At 42.0% G+C, this 11,513-nt stretch overlaps 2 protein-coding genes across 3 annotated transcripts in view; one reads left to right on the forward strand and one right to left on the reverse strand.

Moving 5' to 3' along the window:
- Positions 1–3,592, forward strand: part of CUNH1orf123 (chromosome unknown C1orf123 homolog) — a 27,823-nt gene extending 24,231 nt beyond the window's left edge. The window contains exons 8-9 of the mRNA XM_019528303.1: positions 2,487–2,552; positions 3,353–3,592. Of these exons, the coding sequence (XP_019383848.1) occupies positions 2,487–2,552; positions 3,353–3,430 (144 nt within the window). The 3' untranslated portion in view covers positions 3,431–3,592. The remainder of the gene's footprint in view (positions 1–2,486; positions 2,553–3,352) is intronic.
- Positions 3,593–5,208: 1,616 nt separating this feature from the next.
- CPT2 (carnitine palmitoyltransferase 2) overlaps positions 5,209–11,513 on the reverse strand; it is a 108,615-nt gene continuing 102,310 nt past the window's right edge. For both annotated transcript variants that reach the window (XM_019501283.1, XM_019501281.1), the window contains exons 4-5: positions 7,423–8,727; positions 5,209–6,193 (exon numbers count right to left, since the gene is read on the reverse strand). In XM_019501283.1, coding sequence (XP_019356828.1) covers positions 5,862–6,193; positions 7,423–8,727 — 1,637 coding nt within the window. In that variant the 3' untranslated portion in view covers positions 5,209–5,861. The remainder of the gene's footprint in view (positions 6,194–7,422; positions 8,728–11,513) is intronic.

Raw genomic sequence — 11,513 nt, forward strand, 5'->3', positions numbered from 1 at the left:
CAAAAAAAGTCTTGCTGATTCTATGAAGAATTAATTGTATATAAAATGGGGTATTGCATTGTGTAATTGGCCTGGTGTCTTCTTAACTAGAAGCCTGCCTGCCCTGGAAGCAATGTCAGGGGCTCATTGTTTGCTCTTGGTAGGTTTTGCAGCCAGAAGTAGAAAATACATCTTTCTGTAGAAAAATTTCTGCCATACTGTTAATCTCACTTCAGTCACCACCAGTGAAAGGGAGAGATAAGAGACAATTTTAAAATAACTGCTTTGACACTGACACTCTCAAAGCTTGAACTTTTGCATTGTCATACAATTCGCAGTTTGCACCCTGAAACACTATTTACATACATATTACAATGTCCTAATGAATTATTCCAGAGGCTTACTTTGGCTTTAGAGGGGGCAAATACCTTTGCATTCCTATTTCTTTGGCATACGTATGCTACACTTTAGCAGCTGTTGGTTCCGAGCCAGTCGGTAGAGGGCAGACGAGTTGCTTCATTCCCCAGAGCTCTTTGGCAGAGATTAATTGCGAGTATCTGCTGTGACGCCAGAGCTGTAAGAATGCAAGTCCTGCTGAGGATGTCTGGTACAGGAGCTTATAATTCCAGTCACATGGCTCAATGCTCCATGGATCTCTGCTGACCACAGACAGCTGTTTCCATTCCTTGTCCTATTGACAGCTCAGTATTATGGTCTGTGACACACTTCACTTGAACCCTTCTGGCCCTTTACCTGCACTTGTAAAACCACAGAAAAACCATTTGTAGTATCTGATTGACATCCCACTTCCATTGGCATTTCTGTCGCATGGTGTGGGGGGAGGGTGATTCTAAGCGCATGGTTATATGTTGCAAGGCAGCTTTATGTAGATACCTGAGCTTTTGCATACAGTATCTCTGGACCCAGAAACAGGACAGCTGTGTCTGAACAGGGCTGCATCCAAGCTAATAAGCCCTGCTGTTCACAGAGCCAGTTGGGTCATAGCCAACATTGCACAAATGTTGATATATGGCTTCTGTGCCCAGATCTACTGTGGGTGTCTGCATTGTGCTGCACAGACATGCAGAACTAAGCACTTTGGGTAAATCCTCAAACACTTTTAAAGCTTGTTGCCAGATTAACATGTTTTTCATATGCTTAGATATCACTGAAGATAGTCAGGATTCATGAGTATGGAAAATGTTGAATCAGGTCGCATGATCAACACCAGAGAAGATTTGCCCTTACTACATAGTCAGCTGATGCTCTGACTGAGCATCTCAGAGGAGACTTTTATATACCATCCCATAACTTTTAGGGAATTTAAGGCCAACAGAATGTTAAGCTGTGCTTAACTACTGCTCTGTTATTAACACAGCAATGAACCCTGACATGAGTGACATACTTCTTTCTGACTTTCCTTGCAAATGCATACACAGCTTTATGTGCTGCAGCCCCTTTGTTTGAACATGTTCATTTCCTTTCTCAACTTCTTGAGACTAGGCGAACATAATGTGTAAGTGTGTGGAGAACAACATCTTTAAGGCTAATACAGTGATTTCAAGTTAGTGTCTGCTAGAAGAGGAGGCTGCAGTAGCTACAGAACACTGGAGCTCTTACGCTGTGGAATGATGCCACTCTGACCTGGTCACCCAGGTACAGTTCAGCTGGTTCTTATCTGCTAGGTGGCTTGTGTGCCCTGTGTCTACCTTTACTGCTCTGAATTGTTACCGCTTCGTGCTATTGCCAAAATGTTTAGGTTCTGAAACCTGAAATCAAACCTGAAGACTCTTGCCCTTTCCTTGTTAGCTCAAAATTTGTCTAGGACACATTATTTCTAAAATGCCTTAAAATCTCTTGGCACTGATGGCAGAAGATTGAAGTTGTTACTAATAGACTTGCTGAATACGCCTAATATGTGATGTGAAGAAAGTGCATGATGCAACATTCTTCCAATAATACATAATTCTTAGCCTGAAAAATGTTTGTTCTGGAAAACAATGCTTTTTGTTTCATTCTGTTACTTTCATACGATTGACAGTGGCCTGGTAGTTAAAGAGTATAAGTGAAATCCATGTTACATGAATCCTTTGGGATCCAATATCTATAAAAATTAAATGTAGGCATTTAAACCAAATGAACACTCAAGTTTAAGACATTCCTTCAGCACCCCTCTCTTACTCCAACTATTAAAAATTGTAGATGAGGCAAGAACCACAAGGCACAAAGCAGAGAACCAGGTTCAGAATTGGCGTGACATTGGGAGAGGGTGCCTGGCTAACTTTTGGCATACCTGCCAAAAAGGTTGTCCCCCACAACTGCCATATATTGAAACTGGTCATTCTTTATTATCATATAGCAGAGATACCTGTCCTACATAACAATAAATATTTGTGTTGGGTAACAGCTTGTTGCACAGTTCACTTTAAGGACATTTAACATCTTGGGCTGGTTCTGCATCTTGCTACGACTGGCCATTAAAAAGTTATTTTAATTCTTGTTTTTAGGCTGGGTTTGCTGCTGAAGGTGCAGAGTCTGGCACGTCTTTCAGTGAAATAAACTTACTGGAAAAGGTATGGTGTGAGATTCATGAGGAGGTTCAGTCTAACGGACTTTTGTTTCCTTCTCAGATCTGTATTTCAGGGTAAGGAGATGATAGATCACCCATTTAAAAGCTGTTGGGTGTACACTGCAAAGGAAGATATGCTACGTCAAACACAAGTGTGTGCCTCTCTTCTTTAGAAGTCTTTTGTCAGGCACCTCTTCAGAATTAAAACTATATGAAGGTGTAAATGCAACGTATCTTTTTTCTAACTCCTACCAAACTAGAAAATCCTAGACTTTAGGCTGATTCTGGTTCTTTATTTTGAGAAAATGAGTTCTCTTTTCAACTCCTAAAATTTCCCTCTGGACAGAGCTGTTGAATAATAACATGTAGTCTCCTACAGAGTTGAGCATAATAACTCCATTGCAAATCTTCCCTGGCCATGAGAGGAGTCTCAAGCTCAGTTCCACTCCTTGGTATTATACTTGCTAGGAAGAACTGTTTTGTCTCCTTACCCACACGACTTGAGTATTGTAAATAACAGGTAATCAATCCTTTCATGCAGCAGGCTTCTGACTCAAGCCATGGACTTCATACAGGGAAAATCTTTTTTTCCCTTAACCCAAGTAGATTGAAGCCATCTAATTTCAGTGTTCTCACCTCTCAAAATCACAAGTAGGTCAACAACCTACATATAAGTACCTCCTGTAGAAATATGAAACTCAAACTAGAAATTGTGGGCAATTTACTTGGATGTTCAGTTTGTTTTTTAAACAGTGCTGGATTCTATTTGGTGTGGCTAATGTTGTAAAATTTTAATCCCCATAGGATTGGAATGACTATGATGAAAAATCAAAGGAATCTGTTGGAATTTATGAAGTTACCCATAAGTTTGTAAAATGCTGAAACTATTTCTAATAAACCCTGGCATGCTGGCCAAAGATAGAGCTGCAACCATTGGAGAAACAGTTCCCCTGGCATCACTTTCCACACGGCTACAACCCAAGAATCTAACTGAGCTGTAACTACTCTCCCAACAGTAACTAATAAAGTCACATTTTTCACAAATCTAGTTGCGTTTAAGCAATGTGCTCTGACGTGGCCTTACTAGAGACAAACTGAACACTAAAAAGAGTAGAGGAGCTTGCCATATACATTTAAGTAGTGCAGTGGTTTTCAAACTGGTCCATGGATACCTGGGGGTCTGCAGATTATGTCAAAGTGGTCTGGGAAAGATTCCTACAATCAATCAAAAATATGTGAATACCCACATTTATAATTCAAAGGGGTCTTCACCTCCATTTAAAATTTCCAAAGGGGTCCGCACCTCCATTCAAAATGAAAAAAAGTTGAAAACCACTGGAGTAGCGCATTCAGAATCCCAATCCTGTTTGATTTAGTGGGCAGTAAGTACAGCCTGCTGTGTGGTATACCTTTGAGTGCACTGACCTTTGGGGAGCGAGTTTCGTAAGCAGATTAATTATTTGTCTTCTGAAAACCAGGTGATCTTCACAATGATGTTACTTTAACACTAGACAAGAAAGTTTTTCTTGGCTACTGTTTCCTTCATTTTTAATACAGCTTTCTTTCCTCTTCATTTAACTTGAAGTAAAAACTTGATTTTATACTTTATCTTGTACTCTGCTTCCATCCAACCACCTCCTCCCCAAAAATCATTTTCTCCTCTGATCTGTAAGCTCTTGGGGGTCTGAAAAACGTACAATCCCTAAAGCCATAGATTTCAAGTGGTGGACTACACAACAGGAACTCTGCAGATTTTACTTCAGATTTTTGAGACCAACTGTCTGTCTCAAACTGCTTGCAGACGGGGAGGAAAAACAAAATAAAACACTTTACCAGAAGCAGCAATGCGTTACTTTGACCTGATTCCACAGCACCTGTAGAGATCAGGCATTTCAGCAGGGCTTTTATCTAAAGTTGATTCAATCAGGTATTAGATAAAACTGCCAAAAAAAACCCCACTAGAGTGCCCAATCTATACAGATGTTGGGTAAGCCAGGTCCAATTAATACACTGCTTCTTCTGGGCATGCACTGGGCTCTGCAGGAGTGCACTGAGTTTAAAGTAAAGCACCATTTTTTGTTTTTTTAACATCTGCAAGCAGCCTAGGATCTGAAGTGCTTGCTGAGGGTTTCTAAGTGTTGGCAGTATTCTTCAGGAAATTCTGCTAGGCCTCCTGGAAAGTTTTGAACTCCTCCCACAGGAAGCTCTCTGCCTGTTTTAAAGACATCTTAAATGTACAGACGCCAAACTAATCCTGGTATTTGCCTTTCAAATCAGCTGAAAGTTCTACCTGAGCCTCTAAAACATGTGATACAGTAAGACATCAGGTGTACAACACCTGCAAGACAGTTATTAAGGAGAGCATTCTGGTGCCAATATATACTTTGGGATGGAAGAGTAGAAAGGAAAGCAGCACCAGTATATGGAGAAGTTTAAGGAGAAGTGAGTTAAGTGTGTGTCCCCTCAAAGCTTAAGGAGGAAAAGGAAACATAGATTAGAAGGGAAGACTTAACTTACCAAATGGGCTACTAAACAGAAGTGTACACTTGACTGAATGTTGCTCAGCCTTTGTATACCACTTTATTAGAAAAGCAAACTAGCAACACTAGAAACTACCATGTTCCCCATCCCAACAGGCTATTAAAACAGTTTTCTGCAGCTCTTCATTAGGTAGCTTTATTGGGATACAAAGTTTCCATTCGGTTTAACAGTTATAAAACATTTGATTGCAGGGCAAGGTATTGTTTGGGGGAAAACAAAGAGTAAAGTTCTCTTACATTCCATTTTTCCAACAAGGAAGGCACCATTAATCTGATGTTCGGTTTCAAGTATATCAAGGAAAATGAAGTAGTAAGGAGCCTGCTGCACCTGTGCAAACTTTACTATACCTTTAAATTTAGTATGCTGGTTTTAAAATTAGTTAATACAGCTCAAAAGTGATGTCATGTCACTGGAGGTATGAACACATGCTCAAATGCATCAATATAAATATTTAAATTTTTGACTAGAAACAAATGTTTAATGCTTTATGTTTAAGTCCACGCTGTACGTAATTACTTGATTCTGGTACTATGAAGAATTAGTATTTCCTGAATCTCATATTCAGGAGTCTGCATTTGATTTCCTTATCATGGCTATGATTTTCAAGGTAATTCTAAGGGAGCTGAAATTCAGTGTAAATTAGATGCATAATTTGCTCCTTTGAATATAGTCAGTAAAAACTAAATGCTGTGGCTGGAATTTTCAAACACACATGATCAGAAGTGACCAGCATTTCATACAGTATGTTAAAGGTGGCTCAGCCTTGTAACATCTATTTACTGATATGCTTGCCTTCCAAAACACAGAAAATATCCTCTAGTGACTGATACACACACTGGAGGAATTCTTTCACATTCCTGGCTGGGTAAGCAGAAACATTGCAACCAATCCAGTTATCATGTACTCCATATCCTATACCAAAGCCATTAGGCACCACGGGCGCAAATCCTCCGAAATTCACAGCAGGGCTGGTCAATGTGCTTGTAGAGAGAATGTTGTGGTTCAGCTGAGCATAAGCTTGGTCCTGGTAGAAGTCAGGCAATGGCATGCCTTTGGACACTGCCAAATAGCGCAAGCTAAACAGGTGCCGGTCAAATCCTTGACCTGTTAAAAGGAAACACAAAACATCACAGAAATTACTGCTTTTCTGCAGAGAATAAGCCAAGTTGTTTAGCAGGTGAAATACACATCGCTTCAAAGCCACATGCTGGATAGTGGCTTTTTTACAAATTACCCTGAAAAATTCTGCAGAACAAAATTGTTGAGCATTTTTAGTGCAGCTGTTTTCTGGGAAAAGACACCAGGTTTTGCTCAGAGTGTCATGATCTCCAGTCAGGGGGACTAGATGCTAGTGTTGTGTTAGTAGCAATTTTTAATGCTAGTGAAACGGTGGAAGAAAGTTGAGAGATGCATGTTTTCACATTACTAAACATGGAGTAAGGTAGAACAAGGTTGTTCCCAATGGCAAGGACTAGGATAGAAAAGACTTTTTTTTCCCCCTAAAATCAACACAAATGCTAAAAAAAGGAAGCCAAACAAGACAAGTATATGAGAAGGTCCAGCATGCTATAGATATTGTCAAAAATCTAGAAGGAAGTTAAGGTTCAATTCTGAACTATTTAAAAGACCCAGAAAGGCCAGCTCAGAGGAAGTTATTAATTGATGATTCAGATAGCTGGCTACTATAGAGGTAAATAATAAGAGGACAGGGAAAAAACCAATAAATGCAGGGGGGGCGGTGCATGCACATGCATGCACATGGCAGGAAAGGAGTGGTATAAAAGCGCTCTCCCCCAAGGACGTCACAAAGGCAGAATGTTCTTAACCTGGAAATTCCTGCTACCGAAGCTTTCTAGCACACAGAACATAGCATTTTCAGCCAGATTAATTTAGATTTTGGTTGCTGGAAGTTTACTCAGCAACTACACTTCAGTTCAGATGCAGAATTGCAAATGCTCTAGCACAGAGGCAGGCAAAATACGGCCTGTGGGCTGCATCTGGCCCACCAGGCACTTTCGTCTGGCCCAAGATGCTCACTAAAGAACTGTACCCTGCCCAGCCCTTCTGCACATAAGGGTAGGAGCGAGGTGCCCACGTATACACGCACCCCACCAACATAACCTAGAGCCTCACTCCCACCCTCAAAGGCGAAAGCCGCTGCAGCTGCTGGGGAACCAGCTCAGCTTCCCTGGCATCCTGCTTGCTCTAGGCAGCATGTAGGGAAGCAGTGGAACCAAAGGATGGGGCTACCCATGCGGCCCTCAAAAGCTCATTAAACCTTGTTAAGTGGCCCTCCCCCTGCTCTAGCATCATGACCTGGTCTTGTCACTTACCCATAGCAGCTTCTTTTGTCAACTGGCTGTGGTACTTGGAGCACTCCATGATCATCTGTTGAAGCTCTTCTATGCTGTATTTGGAAGGTTCCCTGAGGAAAGCATCTGAACACTTCTTTGTGTAGATGGTGGCAGGACGGATGGTCTCCGTGCGACCATGTTTGAAAGCTGCAGTGCTACAAGACTCGTATGTGGCGACTGTCTGCCCATTCTGCCGGAGGAAAGCCATCTGGAAGGAGAGCTGAGCCACAGCATCAGGACTTAACTTCTTTTGCTTTAAAAACTCCTTGCCTCCTTTCTCAAAATGAATACTGTTAAGAGTCAGACTTTTCACAGCAGCATCAAACTGTTCTTTGGCTTTGGCAATTCCTGTTTTTAAGGCATCATTCAGATTAAAGTCAAGTTTCTGCACAGCTCTGGAAGAGTCAACAGCAGCAGGTTGAGACTGTGGACTAACAGCGGGTGTTTGGGTGCTGTCTTTAAACACCTCGTTCTGGAATCTCACCACAGCCACTCCGTCTCCCCAAGAGTGCTCAAAATGAATGGCTGCAGTGCCATCTTTGGTTATAATAAGGTTGAAGGATTTGTCATACCAGCGATTAGTACCATCTCCATGCAACATGACATGGGACAAGTGCTCAAGGTCTTTAATAGGGAAATCATCCAGACACAGACAGAAGACAGCAGAGTCCACTTTGTAAAGGGCTTCTTCATTGCCATTATCAAGTAGCTTCTGCCTCAGTACTGTCCACACATCTCTGTTTTCACTGGTTAGATAACTAAGAGGGAAGGCTGCGGCTGGACTGCTATCAGAAAGAATGTATTTTAGGTGTGCTTGGATTTCTGAAGGTTTCACAATGTTCCCATCTCCATCAATGACATTGAAAACATAAAAATTCCCATTTCTGAGCACAAGTAAGTGCTTTGCCTTTTCATCTGTGAAAAGCTCATCTCTATTGAACTTCGGCAGCCGTGTGGAATTGAAAAGCCTGAAATACTGAGACATATCTAGGGGATAAGCATTGACCATGTAGGCACCATACCAGGAAAGAGATGATGGCACAAATCGAATGAGCTTTTTAAATGTCTCCGTGTCGCTTTTGGCCGGATTGAGGTGAAAAACCTCTGGCTCTAGGTAGCCAGCCCTGAGGGTCTTCAAGAAACGGAGGGCAGAAACAGTCATGTTAGTAGCTCGTGTCAGCTGGTCATTATATTCAGCTTTGGGGTCAGGATTGAAAGCCATAAATGGATTAAAATTCAAAACTACAGACTCACGTGCCCTTAGATACATATCAAACCAAGGACCTAAAAAACGGAATTAAAAAAAAAATATATTAACACAGGGACAGTTGGGCTAGTTATAAAAGCATTATGTTTAGATTCACCTGTATCACAACATCAAGTGTATTAAATAAAAACTAACTCCATCAGGTAGGCATGAACTTTCGTAGGCTACAGCCTAGTTTGTCAGATGCTAAATGAAGAGTCTATTCATAGGATCTGAGGAAGTAGGCTCTAGCCTATGACGATTCCTGTCTCTGAACAAGTTAGTCTGAAGTTAAGGGAACCTTGACAGCATTATGTGGGCACTACCTCTCTCTACTCACGTAGTAAAGAATGTCAGACACCATATTCAGTTATATGTCAAGGCATGTGAGAACACATCAAGGCACATTAGGACTCCACTCTCTCTCCAGTCAAAAATGATGCTCCCACAAACATCAGTGGGAAGTCTGCACAAGATCTAGAGTGGATCTAGTTGAGACCACATTTGCCATTTTCTTTTGGGTGTGACTTAAATCACAAGTTGAAGCTCAGGTCTCCAGAGGTGAAAAATTAGCATCTATCAAAGTGTTATGACTCCATTGCTCACTTAACCCAAGACCTGAAAGTCAAGAGGGGAAGGATCTGCATGCAGCTGCAGCAAGTAATTTGAAAAAAGACCCCATTTACCTAATAATGCCTAACTAGTCAGTGATAAGTCTGCCCCACTTCCTCTCAACAGCAGGTTAAGACTGACCATCCTTTGAAGAAAGAGAGGAAATAACTGGGGGACTGATAACAATTATACACAAAGACTCCCTAGTCAGAATCCAGCCCATCTAAATGAGTGAAGGACATTACCCAGAAAGCTGATCAGCAGCTGATTTAAGAGAACTTGGAGATTCCTGGTATAATTCTCAGTGATCAGCAGTTTCACTAAAGGCATGGATTTAAGACCTTGGCAGGGCAGCATACGGAAGCTTATACTGCTGCTCCTTGTGCTAGACACAAATCATCTAGTGCAGTGGTTCTCAACTTTTTTTGTACTATGACCCATTTGTAAACATTGATGGCCAATCCTGACCTGGTAAATAGTTTAAGTATTTAAACATCCTGCCAGTCTACAAAGGGAAACCCATGGTTTCCTCCTTTACAGGAGAAAATTTGTGATTTTCCATGTTTTTCTGCAATTGTTTGTGACCCTTTCATATATTCTTGTGACCCATTTTTGGGTCATGACCCATGGGTTGAGAAACGCTGATCCAGAGCTATCCAGCCAGTACTGTCCACTAACACATATCACTTACATTTGAAGTCTGCTGGAAGGAACATGAACAAATAAGAGACAATTCACTAACCTAAATACTACCTGCTTTCTCTTGCTTTTCTTTCCCTTTCTTCCTTCTCTCTGTCTCCATTTTGTCTCCTATGTCCTCTCTCTCCTTTTCTTTATTCTGGTCTTCCTCTTTCTGTGTCTTTCCTTTCTTGTTCTTTAAGAGAATATAATGCTCTGTGGTTTTTTTAAGACTAGAACACTGTCCCCTTATTCAATCATCTTTCCCTGCCTTCTCCAAGAAGGCAGTTTTCAGCAGGCAGCTGCAGGACAAGTTAATGATTGAACTAATGTTAGATTTGTTTCCTCAAGGATGCTTTTAGTTTTGAATTCCTCTACTGAGCTACATACCAAAATAAATTTGCAATTATCCTTCAAAAATGTTATCTTAAAAATAAACAGAGTACATTTTTTCAATATTCCTCCGCAACCTATGGCAGCAACAGTCTAGAAGACTCTATTCCCCTAGAACAGTGACCTTTTCACCCTGTGGGCCAGATGGCCAATGCCAGGTCCATCCATAGACTGGATTCAGCCAGTGGGCCCCATCCTGCTGTATGAGAGGCAGGAGATGGGGACAGCTCAGCCTCAATCTGGCCACACAAGCACGGAGGGGGAAGGAGAGGTCCAGCGCCTATCTGGCTTTGTTGAGGGTGGGGGGTGAAAGGGGTGGCCTAGCTCAGGTCAGGCCACATTGGTGGGGGAAAGGAACAGTCTGGTCCCAGTCTGGCCAAACAGCAATGGCTCAGGCCAGGCCTGATCCAGCTGCTTAGGATTTGGTAATTTGCCAGTGGGGGATGAGTGGCAGCATTAATTGCCGTTGCTCCACAGCCACCAAATTTCCCAACCCATGGGAGATCCCCATAGGCCAGACACCATGGCTCTGCGGGCTGGATCTGGCCTGCACCAGGGGTTGTGCAGCCTTGCCACAGAACATCAGGGGACAGGATTTTCCTGCAAAGACGCAATACGTCCTGCACTTTAGTAAGATGCTCTCAGGCAAGGATATTTTGAAATAAGGATCCAACAGCAGCATTAACTTTATACACTTAACTGATGTACAGTAGAGTATACTGCATATTGTATCATTCTGTACTCTCCTTTCCTATGCTAGAGCACTGAGTATACTGCAGTGCCTATGTAAAAAAAACCCTTTTACATAGGCACTGCAGTATACTCAGTGCTCTAGCATAGGAAAGGAGAGTACAGAATGATACAATATGCAGTATACTCTACTGTACATCAGTTAAGTGTATAAAGTTAATGCTGCTGTTGGATCCTTATTTCAAAATATCCTTGCCTGAGAGCATCTTACTAAAGTGCAGGACGTATTGCGTCTTTGCAGGAAAATCCTGTCCCCTGATGTTCTGTGGCAAGGCTGCACAACCCCTGGTGCAGGCCAGATCCAGCCCGCAGAGCCATGGTGTCTGGCCTATGGGGATCTCCCATGGGTTGGGAAATTTGGTGGCTGTGGAGCAACGGCAATTAATGCTGC

Source organism: Gavialis gangeticus, unplaced genomic scaffold (assembly GCF_001723915.1).
Source record: "Gavialis gangeticus isolate Ggan-Ray unplaced genomic scaffold, GavGan_comp1, whole genome shotgun sequence".
NCBI lineage: Eukaryota > Metazoa > Chordata > Crocodylia > Gavialidae > Gavialis > Gavialis gangeticus.